This window comes from Laccaria bicolor, genomic scaffold (genome assembly GCF_000143565.1).
Source record: "Laccaria bicolor S238N-H82 LACBIscaffold_7 genomic scaffold, whole genome shotgun sequence".
Lineage (NCBI taxonomy): Eukaryota > Fungi > Basidiomycota > Agaricomycetes > Agaricales > Hydnangiaceae > Laccaria > Laccaria bicolor.
In genome coordinates, this window is record NW_001889878.1 from 1,338,703 (window position 1) to 1,355,478 (window position 16,776).

Here is a 16,776-nt window from a genome sequence, read left to right on the forward strand (position 1 = left end):
GCCAAATTTGATTCCTCCGGAATTCCGGGAATTGCCTGGATTCCACCAGATTCCAGCAGGAATTGCCTGGATTCCACCAGATTCCAGCAGGAATCAGTGGAGGACAATAAAGACCTCCATATTGAGACTAAAGTTAGAGTTCTAATAGGAAACCTTGATGCAATCTTGACATTTTTGACCACCTTCTCATTTATCTCAGCCATCTGCTTCTTGATTTCCTCCATTATTGGCACATATTGAAGGTATACATCACAGCATTCCAAATAAACTTTGTAGCACTGTTTGTTGTATAAGCAGGCAAGTTATTCCCTCTGCTGTAGTGCCGCCCCGAGAATCCCAAATTTTATGACATCCAAAAAAGCTAGAATAGGCTGGTTTGAAAGACACTGATCAAGGATATCTATCATCACTGTAATCTCAGTCAAAAATTGACAGGAGCCCATACCTTGAGCTTGCCGGTGTAGAAATGAATAAAAGTGTGGAATTTACAGAAGACGACAAAATGTATTTCTGACCTCAGGAATATTTATTTGGACTTTGTAGGATACAGATGCTAACATATATTTCCCAGAGGATAGGTCATCATCACCATTCCTTCATGCTGATTCTTTCTGAAGATTAGCAGAAAACAAGGTACCAAAGCTGCAAACAAGACCTTTTCTTATTTTAAATTTGACTGGTGAGATGACTTTAATGACATAAAGCCATCCTGGAACATCTGAACATTCTACAATCTTGTTGAGAATTGACTGTTCAAGGCATCAGTCATTGCAAACTTCCTGATATGGTATGTGTGCCAGTCAAGGAGTGGCATGTGATTGCTTTACTTTGTCATCGAATTCATGACTTGCTTATTTTGGGAGGTGGGAATTTTCTTTTTGGTGAATTTGAAAGCTACAGAACATAGGGTATATAGCAGGGCATCAGTGGGGAAGGAGTTACGAAAGTTGGTAGGGGATCACAGGACTACAATATAATTTCTACATCGCTCTTCATTGCATGCTCTACAAACATTGCGTTGGCGAGCTCTCGAGTTCCAACCATGCAACATAACCCATGTATGTCACTGCCGGTTGCTGCAAGTGCAGCCAAACTGTATTCAAATGTAAGTAACAAAACAAAAATACATGCAGCTGACATACCTACTAGTATATATGCCAGGATTGCGTCCTCGAATGACAATGTAGTAGGCATCCATGTTGAGTCCCTCAAGTGCAGCTGTGATGGAGCTCAAACAAGCAGCAGAGCCATGGGAGGAAGGGGTGGCTGGAGGGTCAACAGATAAAGAGCTAGGTGAAGAAGGGGTGAGTGCTGAGCCATTATCACGAGCAGCTGGACGGACAGGGGTTGAAGGTGGGCTTGTCATGGCAGGGGCATGCCTAGAACATGTTGGGCTTGTGCAGGTTATAGTCTGGGAAGCAGGCAGAGTGGAGATACTGGACGAACCACGCAATGGCCAAGCCAGGGTGGATGAACCTCTGTGCGATGGCATGCTAATTGGACCAAGTGGTGGAATGGTGTTTAAGGACCGTGGTGGGGTGGAAGGCTCTAAATTGCTGCAACGGCGACGAGGCACACCAGCAGAGGGTGGTCCAATTGCCTTGGAAGCAATGGCAATGTCCCATGCGGTGAGAGCATCTTGCAAACTGGGGAAGCCCTCATAGCAAGCTCTTGAGAAGTATTTTACCTGAATCTCTGTAGCACTCCTATTTTGTTAGTACAATACAAGACAGCCAAGTTGAAACAACACACCATGATGTGAACATTCCCGTTGAGGAGCCCCAATAAACATTGTATGCCTTTTTCTTGGATTTGGCACCTGGGAGTGCAAGAGGTGGATGAACTGATCTTCGTCGTCAGAGGAATCATGAGGGGAATCATCTACAAGTTGGTTAGATAGACGAGTACACAATGAAAGGGTAAGCTTACCAGCTGGAATGGCATAGGATGGACCCCTTTGGGTCTGGTCGCTGAAGGGGATGCATGTCAAAAGGGGGTTGAGTTCGAGTAGGAGAACAACTACCTGGATGAGAAACACATACTCTGTTGGACTGCATAAGATGGTGTATGTGGGGGAAAGGAAGGATGGTTGAGTTTCTGAGTTTTAAAATTGGTGCACAAACACCCAAATGCTGACAGTCACTAGTCACTGTTGTCACCACCTTGTGTGATTGCAACATTATACCATACTTTCATAATAGAAGCATGGTATGGGTTGAAAGAAATTTAGAAAGTATCTGAAGGGTATGATTTCTTAGAAATATATAATTTCAAAGTGAGGACTCAATACTGAAGAGAGAGTATTGAAATCATATTATAATACTAAACAGTATATTAAATAAATACTGAAGAGAGAGTATTAAAATCATATTATAATACTGAATAGTATATTAAATAAATACTAAAGAAAGAGTACTGAAAGCATATCTTAAAACTAAACAGAATCAGCATACCAACTTGATACCAGTCCCTCAATAATATTGATGATATCTAAGATGATTACTATGAAAGTACAGTGCAATAACAATAAGAGTAATCAAAAAGTGATAGAGTGGTTAATAAACAAGTATCATTCAAGTATGGTAATATTAATAATAGAACACTTGGAGTACTAAAAAAGTATGAAATGAGATGATGATGGTACTAAAATAATATGAGAAAAGTATTATATAGGGGTACTAGGATCTGAAGATGAGATATGACAGCTGTTTTCATAATGATAGGCCAAACCAAATGGTACCCTTACCCTTACCCATGCAGGTCACCAAACCCATAACAATGCCTATGTGGACCCATGGATGTAGAAAGATATCATCTCCATACACCAGAAATCATCAACGTCACATTGAAAAATGATGACACAAAACTTAGATGCGAACTTTCAAGAATATGTCAAACTCTCTTTCACTTTCTTAGACTCTCAATGGACTTCATGTAAAGTTAAAGCAATCCATCACCCCTTCCTTTCCTCTTCATTCTTCTCTTATAAGCAATCTCTAGTGTTTTCTATCCCCTTCAGGGGATAGTTTTCCAGGATTCATGGATTTGCAGATTCTTAGACTTTCTACATCCATAGATTTACAGATCCTCAGACCCTGGTATCTCTGCATCTAATCATCCATTAATCATGGTATCTCTACATTCAACTAGAAATGTATGAAACTTTCAAATATCAAAGATCTTTACATCTCTATCTCCACAGATCTATGTATCCTCCCATGGATTCTAATATCTCTATATCAATAGATCTATGGCTTGGATGTAGAGATACCAGGGTATGATGACCTGTAGATCCCTAGATGTAGAGATATGAAAATCCATAAATCTGCTGATTTAAGATCCATGGATCCATGGATTCTACAGCACTTTACCCTCCCCAGGTTATTCCATATGGACTCCATGGAAGGGGGGTGGATTCCATAAAATGGGGGATGGATTCCATCCTTTTCCAGATGGAATCCATACTTTGGTTGATGGATTCCATACTTTTTCCACATGGAATCCATACTTTTTTCACATGGATTCCATGTTTTTCTTAGGTGGATTCATACAATTTTCAGGGGAATCCATGGTAAGTTCAAACTTAAAAAGCATTCTTACTGAATAAAGAAAATTAAATGTATTAAATATAATTACATAATATCATATTACATTTAATACTAAAGGGAGGGGGAGGGAGGTGGAGAGTGGAGGGGGAGGGAGTGGTGAAGTGTCATAGAGTGTGATGGAGGGGGCAGTGATAGAAGGGGGAAGGGAGTGTGGAGAAGGAAGGGAGTGATGGAGGGGGAAGGGGTGGAGAGTGCAAGGGGAGAGGGAGTGGGGATGGAGAGACATGGAGCTCACTCACCTGAGCTCATCATTGCCAGTGTCTATTCACGCAAGCAAGCATCTTCGTTTGTGGGGTCGTTTTCGTGGGCGCCCACAGTTGGTAATGTTGGTGGGCACTCATATCGGAACATGTTGTTTGGGTGCTGGGTGCTGTTCATGGGGTTGGCATGGGTTGTGTTTGATGGGCATGGGTTCGTGGGTGCTTGTCTTCGTTGACAGTGGTCCTTGCTCGTGGGCGCTCATTGACGTTGTTGGGCACTTTTCTTGGTCAGTGGGCAGTTGTGGTGGTGGGCACTCATTGATGTTGGCATGGTGTGGTGGTAGGTCCTCATGGCCGAACAGAAATGATGAGTGATGATGGATGTCATCGCTCATCATCTCATTGCCACGTCGCGGGTTGGTGTCAAAATGGAGGATGGGTGGGTGGTTGTGCCCACTCACCTGGGCTGGGCCCTCGTCACCCTCGTCCTCCACATCGTCATTGTCGCCTCCCATCTGTGTGACGTGGCAGGGTGGTTGTTGATGATGTTGTGTGTCATCGGGCGTCATCAGCATTGTCATCGTCGATGGTGTGGGCGGTCGTGGCTTGAGATGCTGGGGGGTGAATGGTGATGGTGGTGGTAGAAGGAAGAAACAATGTGGCAATGTTTCAGCAACAGCTGTCATGTTTGAGATGCCACGTGACAAATGATGCTATATAGATACTTTTAGTTTATCATATAACAAAGCCTGTGTGGCTCAGGTGATTACAGCACTGCTTCCACCCATGACATTGTGGGTTCAATTCTCTCAGATGCAAATTTTATTTTTTACTTAAATATAGTAAGGACACTATAAATACTATATCTATATGTATTCTAATGGTATAATGGTCATTAATTCCTTCCATGGAATCCATATTGACTGCTCCATGGAATAAATGTGGATATGCCTGCATTCCATATGGAATTAATCATTCCATGACCATTCCAGGATCATTTCATATGGAATCTATCATGTCTATGGAATCAGAAATTGGCTGGGTCCTTAGCCAACATTGATATGGATTCCACATGGAATAACCCAGGGAAGGTAAAGACCTCAGATTCTAGTATCTCTACATCAACTGATCCATGGAACCACAGACTCATATTTCTACATCTGCAGATGCACAGATTCTTGTATCTCTAAATCTACAGATCCACAGATCCATGGATCCTCATATCCTCATATCTCCTGACCCAGAAATCTGTCCTGGCAAATGTAAACTATGAAATGAGATGATGATGCTACTAAAAATATGGAAAGTATTATATAGGGGTACTAGGATCTTTGAGATATGATAGCTGGATAGGCCTTTGAAGGCCTATCATTATGAAAACAGCTGGAATATCTGGGGATCTGCAGATCTGCAGGATCTGTGATACAGATTGGAAGGGAATGCCCAGAGGCCATAGTCAAACAGTGGTATATAGCTAGATTTGGATATCTTACATAATTAATTGGTCTTTTGTCTTGAACCACCATCTTGTCAGCAGTATTGCCATCCTCTTGCACTACATGTAGTGCTTTGTATATCTGTACTTCCTACAGTATGCATAATCATGTTGGGCCAGCTGAGTATCTTGTAACTGCTCATTGCTCACTTATGGGTGTTGATCCCAGATCCACCCATTCTTGCCTCCTCCTTCCCTCTTGGCTTCAGCTATGCAAAGTATATTAAATAAATACTAAAGAAAGAGTACTGAAAGCATACTTTAAAACTAAACAGAATCAGCATACCAACTGGATACCAGTCCCTCAATAATATTGATGGTATCTAAGATGATTACTATGAAAGTACAGTGCAATAACAATAAGAGTAATCAAAAAGTATTAGAGTGGTTAATAAACAAATATCATTAAAGTATAGTAATATTAATAATAGAACACTTGGAGTACTAAAAAAGTATGAAATGAGATGATGATGGTACTAAAATAATATGAGAAAAGTATTATATAGGGGTACTAGGATCTGAAGATGAGATATGACAACTGTTTTCATAATGATAGGCCAACCAGAGATCCATCAGGGTGAAGGATGAGGATGACCAGAAGTGCTGGCAAACACCAATGCTTGATTTGAGCATGGAGGGTACAACCACAGGTAATATGCTAACCCTCACTATAGGTATACCAACCTGCACTATATCTGTCAAATCCAACCTGTACACCTACTAGTGATGGGCAGGGGTAACCCTGGGGTGTCTTCATCATGACCTATACCCTTACCCTTACCCAACCCCAACCCTTGGTGAGGGTTGGGGTTTTGGAAGGGTAAGGGTTGGGGTAGATGGGGGGTTTGAGGGGTAAGAAACCCTCTGGGGGTCAGCATCAAGGGTTGTTGGCTTTTTGTTTGTAGATTAAAATTCTTACAAAAAGGAATTTTTTTGCAAGCTCACAATGAAGAAAACTACCATTATTTGATGAACATGAGGATGTAGAGTGTCATTATATATATATACAATTCCATGTTTATAATACCAGAACACTGGTGATAATCTCCTAAACTAATTCTTTACTATCCTGTTACCCAAAATTTGCCCAAAATATATCATCCAAATATTTCATGAGGCAAAATTTGAGTTAAAATTTACCTGTTAGCTACCCTTGACTTACCCTCCTACAAACCCCAACCCTTGTGAAGGGTTGGGGTTTTTGTGAGGGTCAGAAAATCCTGACCTCTACCCTTACCCTCCTGACCCCTACCCCTGACCCTTAGAGGGTTGACAAACCCTTGCACATCACTAACACCTACCAAATGATACCCTTACCCTTACCTTTCATCTTGGTCTGTCCATTCGACAGTTTCATGACATATCAGTCAAAGTGTCTAGGAATGTAGACATATGAAAATTCAAGTATCCAAGGATCCATGGATGTAGAGATACAAGGATCTGTCAATGCATAAATATAGTGATATGAAGATCCAAACATCCAAGAATGTAGAGATATGAAGCTCCACAGGTCTAGGGATCTGAAAATCCAGGGATCTGTGGACCCATGGATGTAGAGATACTGGGATCTGAGGATGCAGGGATACATAGATTTAAATATGAAGATCTGAGGATCCATAGATCTGTAGATATGAAAATCTGGGGATCCACAGCTGTGTTTCCACATTAAAAAAATTGACAATAACATTCTTATATCTGTAAGCATATGCAGAGTACAAGCAAAGTGGGACTGAGTAAGGAAGGCATGGGGAAAAAAAACAAAGCATCATTCTCACAGATCTGCTTTCAAGCCTTCCTGTCAGTTTTAGCCCTTCAACAGGCCAATCTAAGGATCTGTAAATCTAGAGATTGATGCCTTTACATACCCCCAGCATTGCTTGCTTGGATTTACTTGCCCATCAAATGCCCCAACTTGAGTTGTTGAAGCTCATCCCCATGCACCTTGAAGAATGCAGTGAACCCTTTGCTGGTGTACAAGAAATCTGTGCTGAGAACAGAGAGGTTCTGGAGGGCGGGTATAGCCCATATTGAAAGGACAGAAAATGTGGCATTGTCCAGCATCACTTTCAAAAAAGAGAGCAGTGCAGGGAGGAGGTGTAGGGTATCATTGGTAAGGGACAGGTGGTGCTGGTTAACCCCAAGCTCAACTCAGTAAGCATATGTGAGATAGGGCCCGGTCTGGCAGATAGGCTGAGTTCAAGGAACTCCAAGCCTGCTGTGGTGTGCTCCAGTTGTCAGCCAATGACAGCTGTGTAAAATTGGATTCTGTGTTCATGCACATGGTTCTTCCAGCTCAGTCGATGGAGGGTTGATGGGAAGAGGGAGAGCAGTGCAAGTTTCCTTGCTAATTTGGCATGAAAGATCCATATGGAGTGGTACAGCAGCTAAGTCATGCCCCCTTCGTCCCCATACTTACCTGATGCATATCATAGATGATGCATTGTCATTGGATACAGAATTCAGGTGCAGGTGCCACGTCGTGTACTGCACAGTATGCAACATGGCAACCAGACGGCGGATGGTGACAGATCACCATCTGCCATCCTTGCCTATTGGGATAAATGAGGCCCAGGTGAGCAAGCCCCCTCCCCTTCACGTTTTTTCACTGACACAAAGTCTAGGTGATGTGGCAACCTGACAACAGATGAAATCCATTGTTGTTCGTTGCTGTGTTTATTATATAGGTTGCTGTTCGCTTTTTTTGCATGTGCCCCATCCCCATCTGAATGACGAATGACGCAACAGGTGCATCCAGTACTTTACACTCCCACTGTTTGTCCAACGGAATCCGACGGACTTTCAACAGACCCTGCCATTTCTGATGGACTCAGTGGACAGTCTGTCAGAAGACCGTCGGATTCCATTGGACATGACTGGATTCTGCTGCTAGTCCAGGCAAAGTCCAATGAAAGTCTGCTCAAGTCATTTAGAAGCAAGAAATGGTTGGACTGGCCGGAATTCTGTGTCTGTCGGATGTCCACTGGACTTCCATTGGATTTCCAATGGACAGAGGCAGAAACCAGTCAGTCATAACTGCTAAGTTCTCAGTCTGCTGGACTTCCACTGGACTTCCAATGGTCTTCTAAGCAAAAAATGTGCAACTTCCAACAGACTTTAAGTAGTGTTTGAAAGTCCGGTTCAGTCCAGTTTTTTGATGCCCAGGGGCATTAACCATAACCGTAACCAGTCTGCCTTTTCCCCAGAAGTCAAAAGACCAGACCGGACCACAAAAAACCATGGTCTGCAGTCTTTTTGCGGTCTATAGACTGGTTTTGGTCTGCATCGGTTTTAACCAGTTTATGACCGGTCTTTAGGCTAATATTTTAAAATTATGAATTGGTAAATTTATTAACATCTCTATTAGCTTCAAAACGAGCCCAAGAACGTCAAATTCCGTTAGGAATTGGTGCTTCTATAAAATAAGTCTGGTACATCTATTATTCCCAAAAGTAATTTACATTTTAATTCATATCTCTCTCGTTTTTTTACCAAATCGTACGTTCTTGGGTGCGTTTTAAAGGGTATTTAAGGGGCTACAAAAGACCGATTCACATTAACCGGTTTTTTTGCGGTCTTTACATCTCAAAAATTAAAGACCGTAACTGCAGGTCCGGTCTTTTGCGGTCTTGGTCCGGTCTGGTTACAGTCTTTTTCCAGTCACGTGACCGGACTTCCAAACACTAACTTTAAGTGTTCAGTCTGCAATTCTTATAAGTAAATCTAAACATCAGGCCCTGGTCAGACCTTATGCTGAATTCCTTAAGACATTGAGGTTTCAAAAAACAAAGTATATTTAATAACTACATAAATTTATTTTACTACATTCTATGTTACAGAGAAGGGGGAGGGAGTGGGGAGGGGGTGGTGATCAGAAAGGGAGGGGGAGGGACAAAAAATGAGGGGGGAGGGACAGAAAGGGAGGGGGAGGGAATGGTAAGCAGCAAGGGAGGAGGAGGGAGTGGGGAGGGAGTGGTGAGCAGCAAGGGAGGAGGAGGGAGTAAGGGAGGGGAGAGGGAGTGGTAAGCAGCAAGGGAGGGGGAGGGAGTAAGGGAGGGGGGAGGGAGTGGTGAATAATGGTGAGGGGAGGGAGTGGTGAGTAATGGAGGGGGGAGGGGATGGTGGGCATTGACTGATAGAAGGGGAGGGAATGGTGATGCTGGGCCCTCATCCCTGTTCGCATGTGGTCGTTGGTGTGCATCATTGACGTGTCATTGCATCATGTCATGTTGCCGTCCTAGTGTCGTGTGTTTTGTCATCATCCTCATGTGTCGTGTTGTCGTCCTCGTGTGTCGTGTCATTGTCATTGTCATGTTGTTGTCGTTGTCATTGTCGTATCGTGGGTGGTGCTGGGTTGCTGTTGCCATTCGTGGGGTGTTGGTGGGCTGTTGTAGCCATTTATGGGTGCTGGTGGGCGTCGTGGGTAGTGTTTAAAGGTTCAGTTCAGTCCGGTTTTTTGCCCCCAAAACGCGCAACCGTGGACTGCAACCAGTCCAGGACCGACCCAGATATTGAGGGAACCGAACCGAACCACCTAGGACCGGTCTTTTGCAGTCCATAATACCAGTTCAGACCGATCCAGACCGGTTTTTTTGCATATAATTTATTATATCAATATAAACCATTTGTATTGCAACCATTATTACTCTGAAAAATAAACGGGTTATATAAAATAGTAAAGCATATAAATACCCATCATTCTACCAATTTTCAAGAGATTTAATGAAGATTTGACATAGCTATGACTGAAACTGAATTACATCTCCTAGAGACTTGGGTAAAATATGGATTTGGTTATATCTTTCTCAATTCTTAACCGTTTTTGATGAAACAAAAACCCAATAAAAGGCAATAAATGTGGTTACAAGGCTATGTAACGCACGTAACCGTTTAACCGGTTGCAACCGATTAAAACCGGTCTTTGAACGGTTTTAAAAGATTTTAGAAATGAGGCAACCGGCAACTGGACCAACCCCAAATTGGGGCAACTGCAACTGAAAAAAAGACCAGTCCATGGTCCGGTTCAGTTCGGTCCACCGGTTTTTTGCAGTCCTATGGACTGAACCTTTAAACACTAGTCGTGGGCTGTTGTCCCCCTTTGTCGTCGTGTCGTCCACATCGCATGTCATTGACATGTCATCGTGCCATCTGTGTTGCGTGTCGTGTCGTCATGGGTCAGTGGGCTGTCGTGGCCGTTGGTGGGTGCTGGTGGGCATGGTGGGCCGCGTGTCGTCGTCTGTTGATGGGTCAGATGAGGAAGGTTGGGGTGGGGGTGCTCACCAATGCATGTTTGAACAACAATGAACGATGAATCTATCAGATTTGTCGTTCGCCGTTTGGTTGCCACGTTGATGTTGGCGACATGGCACCTGGAACCTGTGTCAGAGATTTGAAAGGTGGGGATGGGCACTCACTTTGAAAAGACGATGGTGCCGTGTGTCATCGCTGTTGGACGATGCTGGATTGTGGTCGTCACTGGGGATGGATGTGGTTGAGGAAGAGAGATGTGGATCATTGATGATGGGAAAATCAAGTGTCGGTGTTTGCCGATGACCGTTCTAGGAAGGCGGTCAAATAGTAGGTATGTATAATGCAAAGTACCTACCTATTTCAAAGCTGCCTTAGTGCAGCTGGTTCAGCATCATGTTCAATATTCTTCACTGCCTGAGGTCCAGTGTTCAATTCCATGATGTTGCATTTTTTTATATTATATAATTATAATAACAACAGTCTGTTGGAATTCTGTTGGACTTCTGCTGGATTTGTCCGCTGGAATTCTGTTGGTGCTTGCTGGTCATTTCCAGTGGACTGGCTGCTAGTTTGCTGTTAGTCCATTGGAAGTCCAACGGACTTAGAGGTCCGACCAGAAATGCTCGGAAAAGCTTCGGAAATTCACCGGAAAATTGCTGTAGTTGCAAAGCAGAAAAAATGTCTGTTCTGAATACCCTCAGTCCGACAGAGTCTGGCCGGAGTCTGCTCAGAAAAGCAGTGGCAGCATAAAGACCTCGATCATTTCAAGTTTGACAGGGAGCTCAAAAAATGGGTTTTCACAGCCTGCTGGGCATTGAGTGATGGAAAAGGGAAAAAGGTGGCATGTGGATGACATCATATTTCCTAAAATGGACATGTGCCTGATTACGTTGGGTGGTTGGTTCAGCCCAAGTCCCACTAAAAATAATTTTGATGTCTGGTCCTTATTTTAAATCCTGGCACCCCCTTGTAAATAAGACCTTTCCTTAGAGGGGGTCACGCAATCACTGACCCCTTCTAACTAGAGGGGACATGTGGTAACTGTAGGTGCTGCATACCCCACATTCCTGCCTCAATCCACCAATGCCCCTCCCCAATGTCCCTTGGCCCATATGTCCCCAATGCACTTGGTGAACAGAGAATGTTGAACAATCAAACTGCAGGGCACTCCTGCAGGTGGAGAGAACACCATTGTTTCTGCCGGTTTGCTCCCGTTGAGAGTTGGAAGCGATGGGAATGGGAAGAGGAGGAGCATTGTTGGTTCTGGGTTGGGGCCGGGGAAGATGTACACTTTGGATATCCTCACATTGGATAGTTTCGTGTTTGACCTGAGTAAGTCACCAAGGAGGTGATGAGTTTTTGGGAGAGACGACAGAAGGAGATGAAGGAGGACAGGAGGAGCATGGTGGGCAGCAGATTACTGAGGAAGATGGAGTATCTTGAGATTTTGGCTATGGATAGTCAGGTGCAGGTTCGGTAAGTGATTTGGGGAGAGAATTCAGAGAAATGATGATTTTTATGGATGTTGCAGCCTTTGGTCCTCATCATGTCAGAGTGCAAGGATGGACTTCTTGGCTCACCTGGCATACCCTCAATTGATACATTTTAACCCTGACAGATGTGGAGACTGGGTTTGCAATGAACCTGAGGTAAGTCTTTGATTGAAGTTATATATCATGCTGCTGATGGTTGATTTCTAGATTCAACAAATTCGTTACTTATCAAGTTGCAAGCTACATGACAACGCAAATCGTATCAGGTTCCTGTTATCCCTTTCCACTTTGAAAGGAGCGGCTTTGTGAAACCGTAGGGCAGATCAGGACTTCTTGACAAAGGCGTGAGTGCAAGATGGCAGCAGAGAATATCTGGGGTATGTGGGAGAGAGATTGTAATGTGGTGCTGTGAGGCGATACCACATTGAGGATATTCTGTGACCCAGGAACTGGGACGCAGTCACCTGGCACAGGACTCTTGTATCCTGGAGGGGAGGCATAAGGCTGCCTAGCCATATAGAAAAGGGGTGACTCTGTCCACATGTAATGTATAATGTGGTTGCAAAGTTAGTTTCTTTGTTATGTACATGATGCTATATAATGATAAATAAACACAAGTAAACATTATGATGATCCCAGGTCATGCAAGAAGGGAAGTAGTGTGTACTGTGTAGTACATTAGCTCACCGTTACAGGCTTTGTGAACTATGGAAGTGTCGTTCCTCATAGGAAGAAGGCGGTGCATCATCATCAGCCTGAACAGTCATAGTGTTGAGCTTCTGGGCTGATTGAACGACATAAGGTACACCAAGAACTCTTGAAAATCAAGCAAATTAATCTCTTCACCAAAGCCATTGTGCGACCACACGAAGAATGGATCTGGTCTGCCATTCCCTGGAGGTCTTTATCATGCCCCACTGATTCCTGCCAGATTCCGGTCATTCCTGCAGAATCCAGAGGAATCAAATTTGGCAGAGACACCAGCCAAAATGACATTCCGGGGGACAAATATTCCTCAGGAATGATGTCATTCCTGATTAGTAGCCAGAATGGTCCCCGGAATGGACAAAAAGGAATGCAACCAGAATGCAATGTCCGGAATACACATTACTAATCAATAATATTAATAACCATTAATACACCCATGCCAAAGTCGAGTCTCGGCAAATGCCGAGACTCAATTTCGCATCATCAAACAATCCACAATGTTTGTCTTCTAACCACCACCATTGTTGTCAACAACAACTGGGCACACCATGTCACCACCCTCGCCAACAGCCACCACCAGCCACAACCATCGCCGTCACCGCCCACCGAGGACGACAATGGACGACGACAGATGACGAGGATGACGACATGTCAGCGGATGACAAGGATGGCCACACATCAACAGACGATGACCACATCAATGGACAACAAGGACGACAACTACATGCCAATGGACAACAACCACATCAACAGACGACAACCACATCAACAGAGGATGGCCACGTCAACAGACAGCCACGACCACAGATGAGGACGTGCCCCCGACGATGGGAAACCAATGTGCCATGTCGCTGTCAGTGATGTGGCAACAAGGTGAGTGCCCCATCCCAACACGTCTCGTTAATGACCACCACGACAGGATGGGCGCTCACGACGATGAGCACCCATTGACAAACACCACACCACGTTACGACACAATGACAACAAGTGCCCATGATGTAGAGCACCCACCCTGTTGGCAAAGATGACAACAAGCACATATGATGACACCACGACAATGCAACATGACGGCAACGCAACATGATGATGGCAACGCAACACCACGACAGTGATGCGACACCACAACGACAACGCAACACGACAACAATGCGCGCCCACATTGTCAAGTACCCACGTCGTCGACAACGCACGCCCACGTCATTGAGCCTTCCTTCCCTCCCTTTTCCCCCCTTCCCTGTCCCCCCTTCCTTGAGCCTATCTTTGTCCTCTCCCCTCCCCTTTCTCTCCCCCTTCCTTGTCCATCTCCCCTCCCCTTCCTCTCCCCTTTCCTTTTCCCTCCCCCTTCCTTTTCCCTCCCCCTCCCCCTTCCCTGTCCCTCCCCCTTCCTTGTCAATCCCCTATTCCTTGTCCCCCTTTCCTTTTCCCTTCCCCCCTCCCTCCCCATTTCCTGCTCCACCACTCTCTCTCCCTACCACTCCCTCCCCCCTCCATCACTCTCCCCCACTCCCTCCCCCTCCCTTTAACACTCAATGTAGTAGAATAGATTTATGTAGTTCTATCAAATACACTGTGATTCTCCCTATTCAAGTCTAAATATCATAAAGAATTCTTAGAAGTTATGAGCATAAGGTCTGAGTTGATTAAGTCACATGACATCTAGCTAAGCTTGGAATTTTCCATAATATACTCTAGGCTCCAAAATATGTGTTTTAGGCCATTCCTGTCCATTCCTGTGCCATTCCTGTCCATTCCTGTGCCATTCCTGTCCATTCCTGTGCCATTCCTGTCCATTCCTGCGGATTCCAGTGGATTCCTGTGCCATTCCTGCAGGAATCAGTGGGGCATGATGGAGGACTTTGAGTAGTTAATTTGTTCAGTTGAGGAACAGAGAACATTCATTTCCTTCAACTGAAGATTGACCAAATGAAGCAAATGAGAGGTCTCGTTTGAAGGCCACACTCAGAAGGGATTTTTCATTATTTGTTAACTTAATTCAACTGAAGAAATTTTTGTTTGCTTCAATTTTCATTTGGAAATTTCTTCAATTGATTCTTCAAAAGCTTCATTTTATCCAGATGAAGGACAGCCTTATGAAGGAAACAGATCAAACAAAGGCCAAAATGTACATGATGCACCTGTTTCCTTCAAATGAAGACCAAATATTATTCATTCTGTTCAACTGAATTTTTGAAAGCCTGATTGAGCATATATTATCCCACAGGAGGCCAAGTCACCACTTCATGTATCGAGGCGTGACGGCGCGCCAACGACGCGTGTGAAAGGTCACGTGAGAGGTCACCCGAGGTCACCACCTGGGTGACCGCAGGTGACCGAGACTTTTGGTACATACTGTAGCATTTCGTTCAATTTGACAGGGCCCGTGACGCGTGACAAGCCTGTCGAAATTTTGGTTTCGACAACCTCAGAAATTCGCCGTGACAAGCCGAAAATTTGGGCAAATTTTCGACTATTTAGTGCCATAGGCAACGAAATTTTTGACATTTGTCACATGACCACCAGATGAATTCAACACCTTACGGAAATCTGCGTGACCACCGTGACATTTCAGCAACTTGAAGGGCCCCGTGACGCATGACCGTCGAATTGATTGAAATGCTACAGTACTATCACGTGGGGGGAGTTGGACCGTTTTTGGTGTCTGGCTCCGTAGCACAATAAATACAGTTTATTTTTATTGGCTTGTAGGGAGAAAAGCCTACAGTTTTTACCGCTTGATGTAAGTCTCAGCAGAATTTAATAGAATTTTATCGATGTGGTGCTACTGTAGCTTGATTTCGATGAAACAAGTTCATTTGCATACACCGAAGGGTGTCTTGGTCCAATCGTCACACATTTGTCACATCGGCATTTACAAACGCCGCTCGGCTTCCCTGCTTGTCAACGTTTTGGTCCTGTCGTCAGAATGACTCTGTAAGGGATCTGAAGCTGATTTGTACATATCTATCATCAGTATGTATGGTTAATAAGTAGTATCAATATCATGACTCGAAGCATGTCCTGGAGTTATATGTAAGAAAGTATCTTAGGAGTAGAAAATCGGAGAGAAAGGAAGTTAACGGAATCACGCCAAACAATTTTGACGTGTCGATGAGCCGAGTGGTCCAAGATTAGTAGATGTAGCGATATACAGATTAGGGCTGGGAGGATGTGGGTGGTTGATTGACTTCGGAGGAATGTGCACAATATGGGAGGCTGATAACAGAGGTGGCCCAGGTGGGATGTTTTCAGTATCCTGGTTGGTTTCGTTGGTTCGGATTTGAGGAAAAGGTGGTGGTACGAGGATCGATGCATTTATAGTTGAGGTGGATGCAATTTGAGAGCCTTCTGCCGCGGCTGGTGATGTTGCCAAGTGGTCTTCCGCAGCACGTGAAATTGGTGATTTGATATTGGTGTAAAGGCCTTCAAATCGTGGATCGTCCGCGAGCTCTGGTGTAGCACTCAGATGGGCCACGATAGCATCGGCATGCTGTGAATTTGTTGTTTTTTGTGTGAATGATATGTGAAGAAGGCATGCGATGTCTTCGAGTTCTGCCTTGCGTTTTGATCTCAGACTCCCGTGGTAGTGAATCGTCGCATCATGAGTGAGCCGGGCATGGCGTTCTTCGTTGCCCTTTTCGAGTGCAGTCTTGGCCTCAAGCTTCTCCTTTTCCACCATCTCTTTCTCCGCCTTCTCCTTCTTTTCCACCTCCCATGTTGCCAATGCCTCCTTCGACATCAAAAACTCAGCCGCAGAGTGAAACTGCCTTCCTTTCCGTCCCTCGGTTTTCTCTTTCTTGAGCTGCATCTGTGTCTTCAACTTCTCAATCTCCAGTCCGGCAAGTTCAGCATGCATTTCGAGCTTCTGTCTTTGCTGAAACTCCTTCAGATAAAGCTGGTGAACGTCATTCAAGTCCTTCTGAGTAGTCTCGAGCTGCCGAGCGAGTGGTGCGCGCCTATCGATGATTGAAGGAGCAAATTCGGGCACTTTGGGACCCCAGAAGTGAATGGGAGCGGCCTTGACAGGT

The 16,776-nt window shown here is 44.4% G+C and overlaps 2 protein-coding genes across 2 annotated transcripts; one reads left to right on the forward strand and one right to left on the reverse strand.

Moving 5' to 3' along the window:
* Nucleotides 1-1,004: 1,004 nt before the first annotated feature.
* LACBIDRAFT_317393 (uncharacterized protein) lies at nt 1,005-2,040 on the reverse strand (the record flags this gene model as incomplete). The annotated part of the gene is made up of 5 exons (XM_001879079.1): nt 1,005-1,093; nt 1,147-1,695; nt 1,753-1,881; nt 1,930-1,970; nt 2,024-2,040. 5 exons carry the CDS (start codon nt 2,038-2,040, stop codon nt 1,005-1,007), a joined length of 825 nt encoding a protein of 274 aa, XP_001879114.1.
* Nucleotides 2,041-4,236: 2,196 nt separating this feature from the next.
* On the forward strand, nt 4,237-5,169 carry LACBIDRAFT_325484 (uncharacterized protein; the record flags this gene model as incomplete). The annotated part of the gene is made up of 5 exons (XM_001878867.1): nt 4,237-4,358; nt 4,581-4,602; nt 4,801-4,899; nt 5,007-5,070; nt 5,126-5,169. 5 exons carry the CDS (start codon nt 4,237-4,239, stop codon nt 5,167-5,169), a joined length of 351 nt encoding a protein of 116 aa, XP_001878902.1.
* Nucleotides 5,170-16,776: the final 11,607 nt, after the last annotated feature.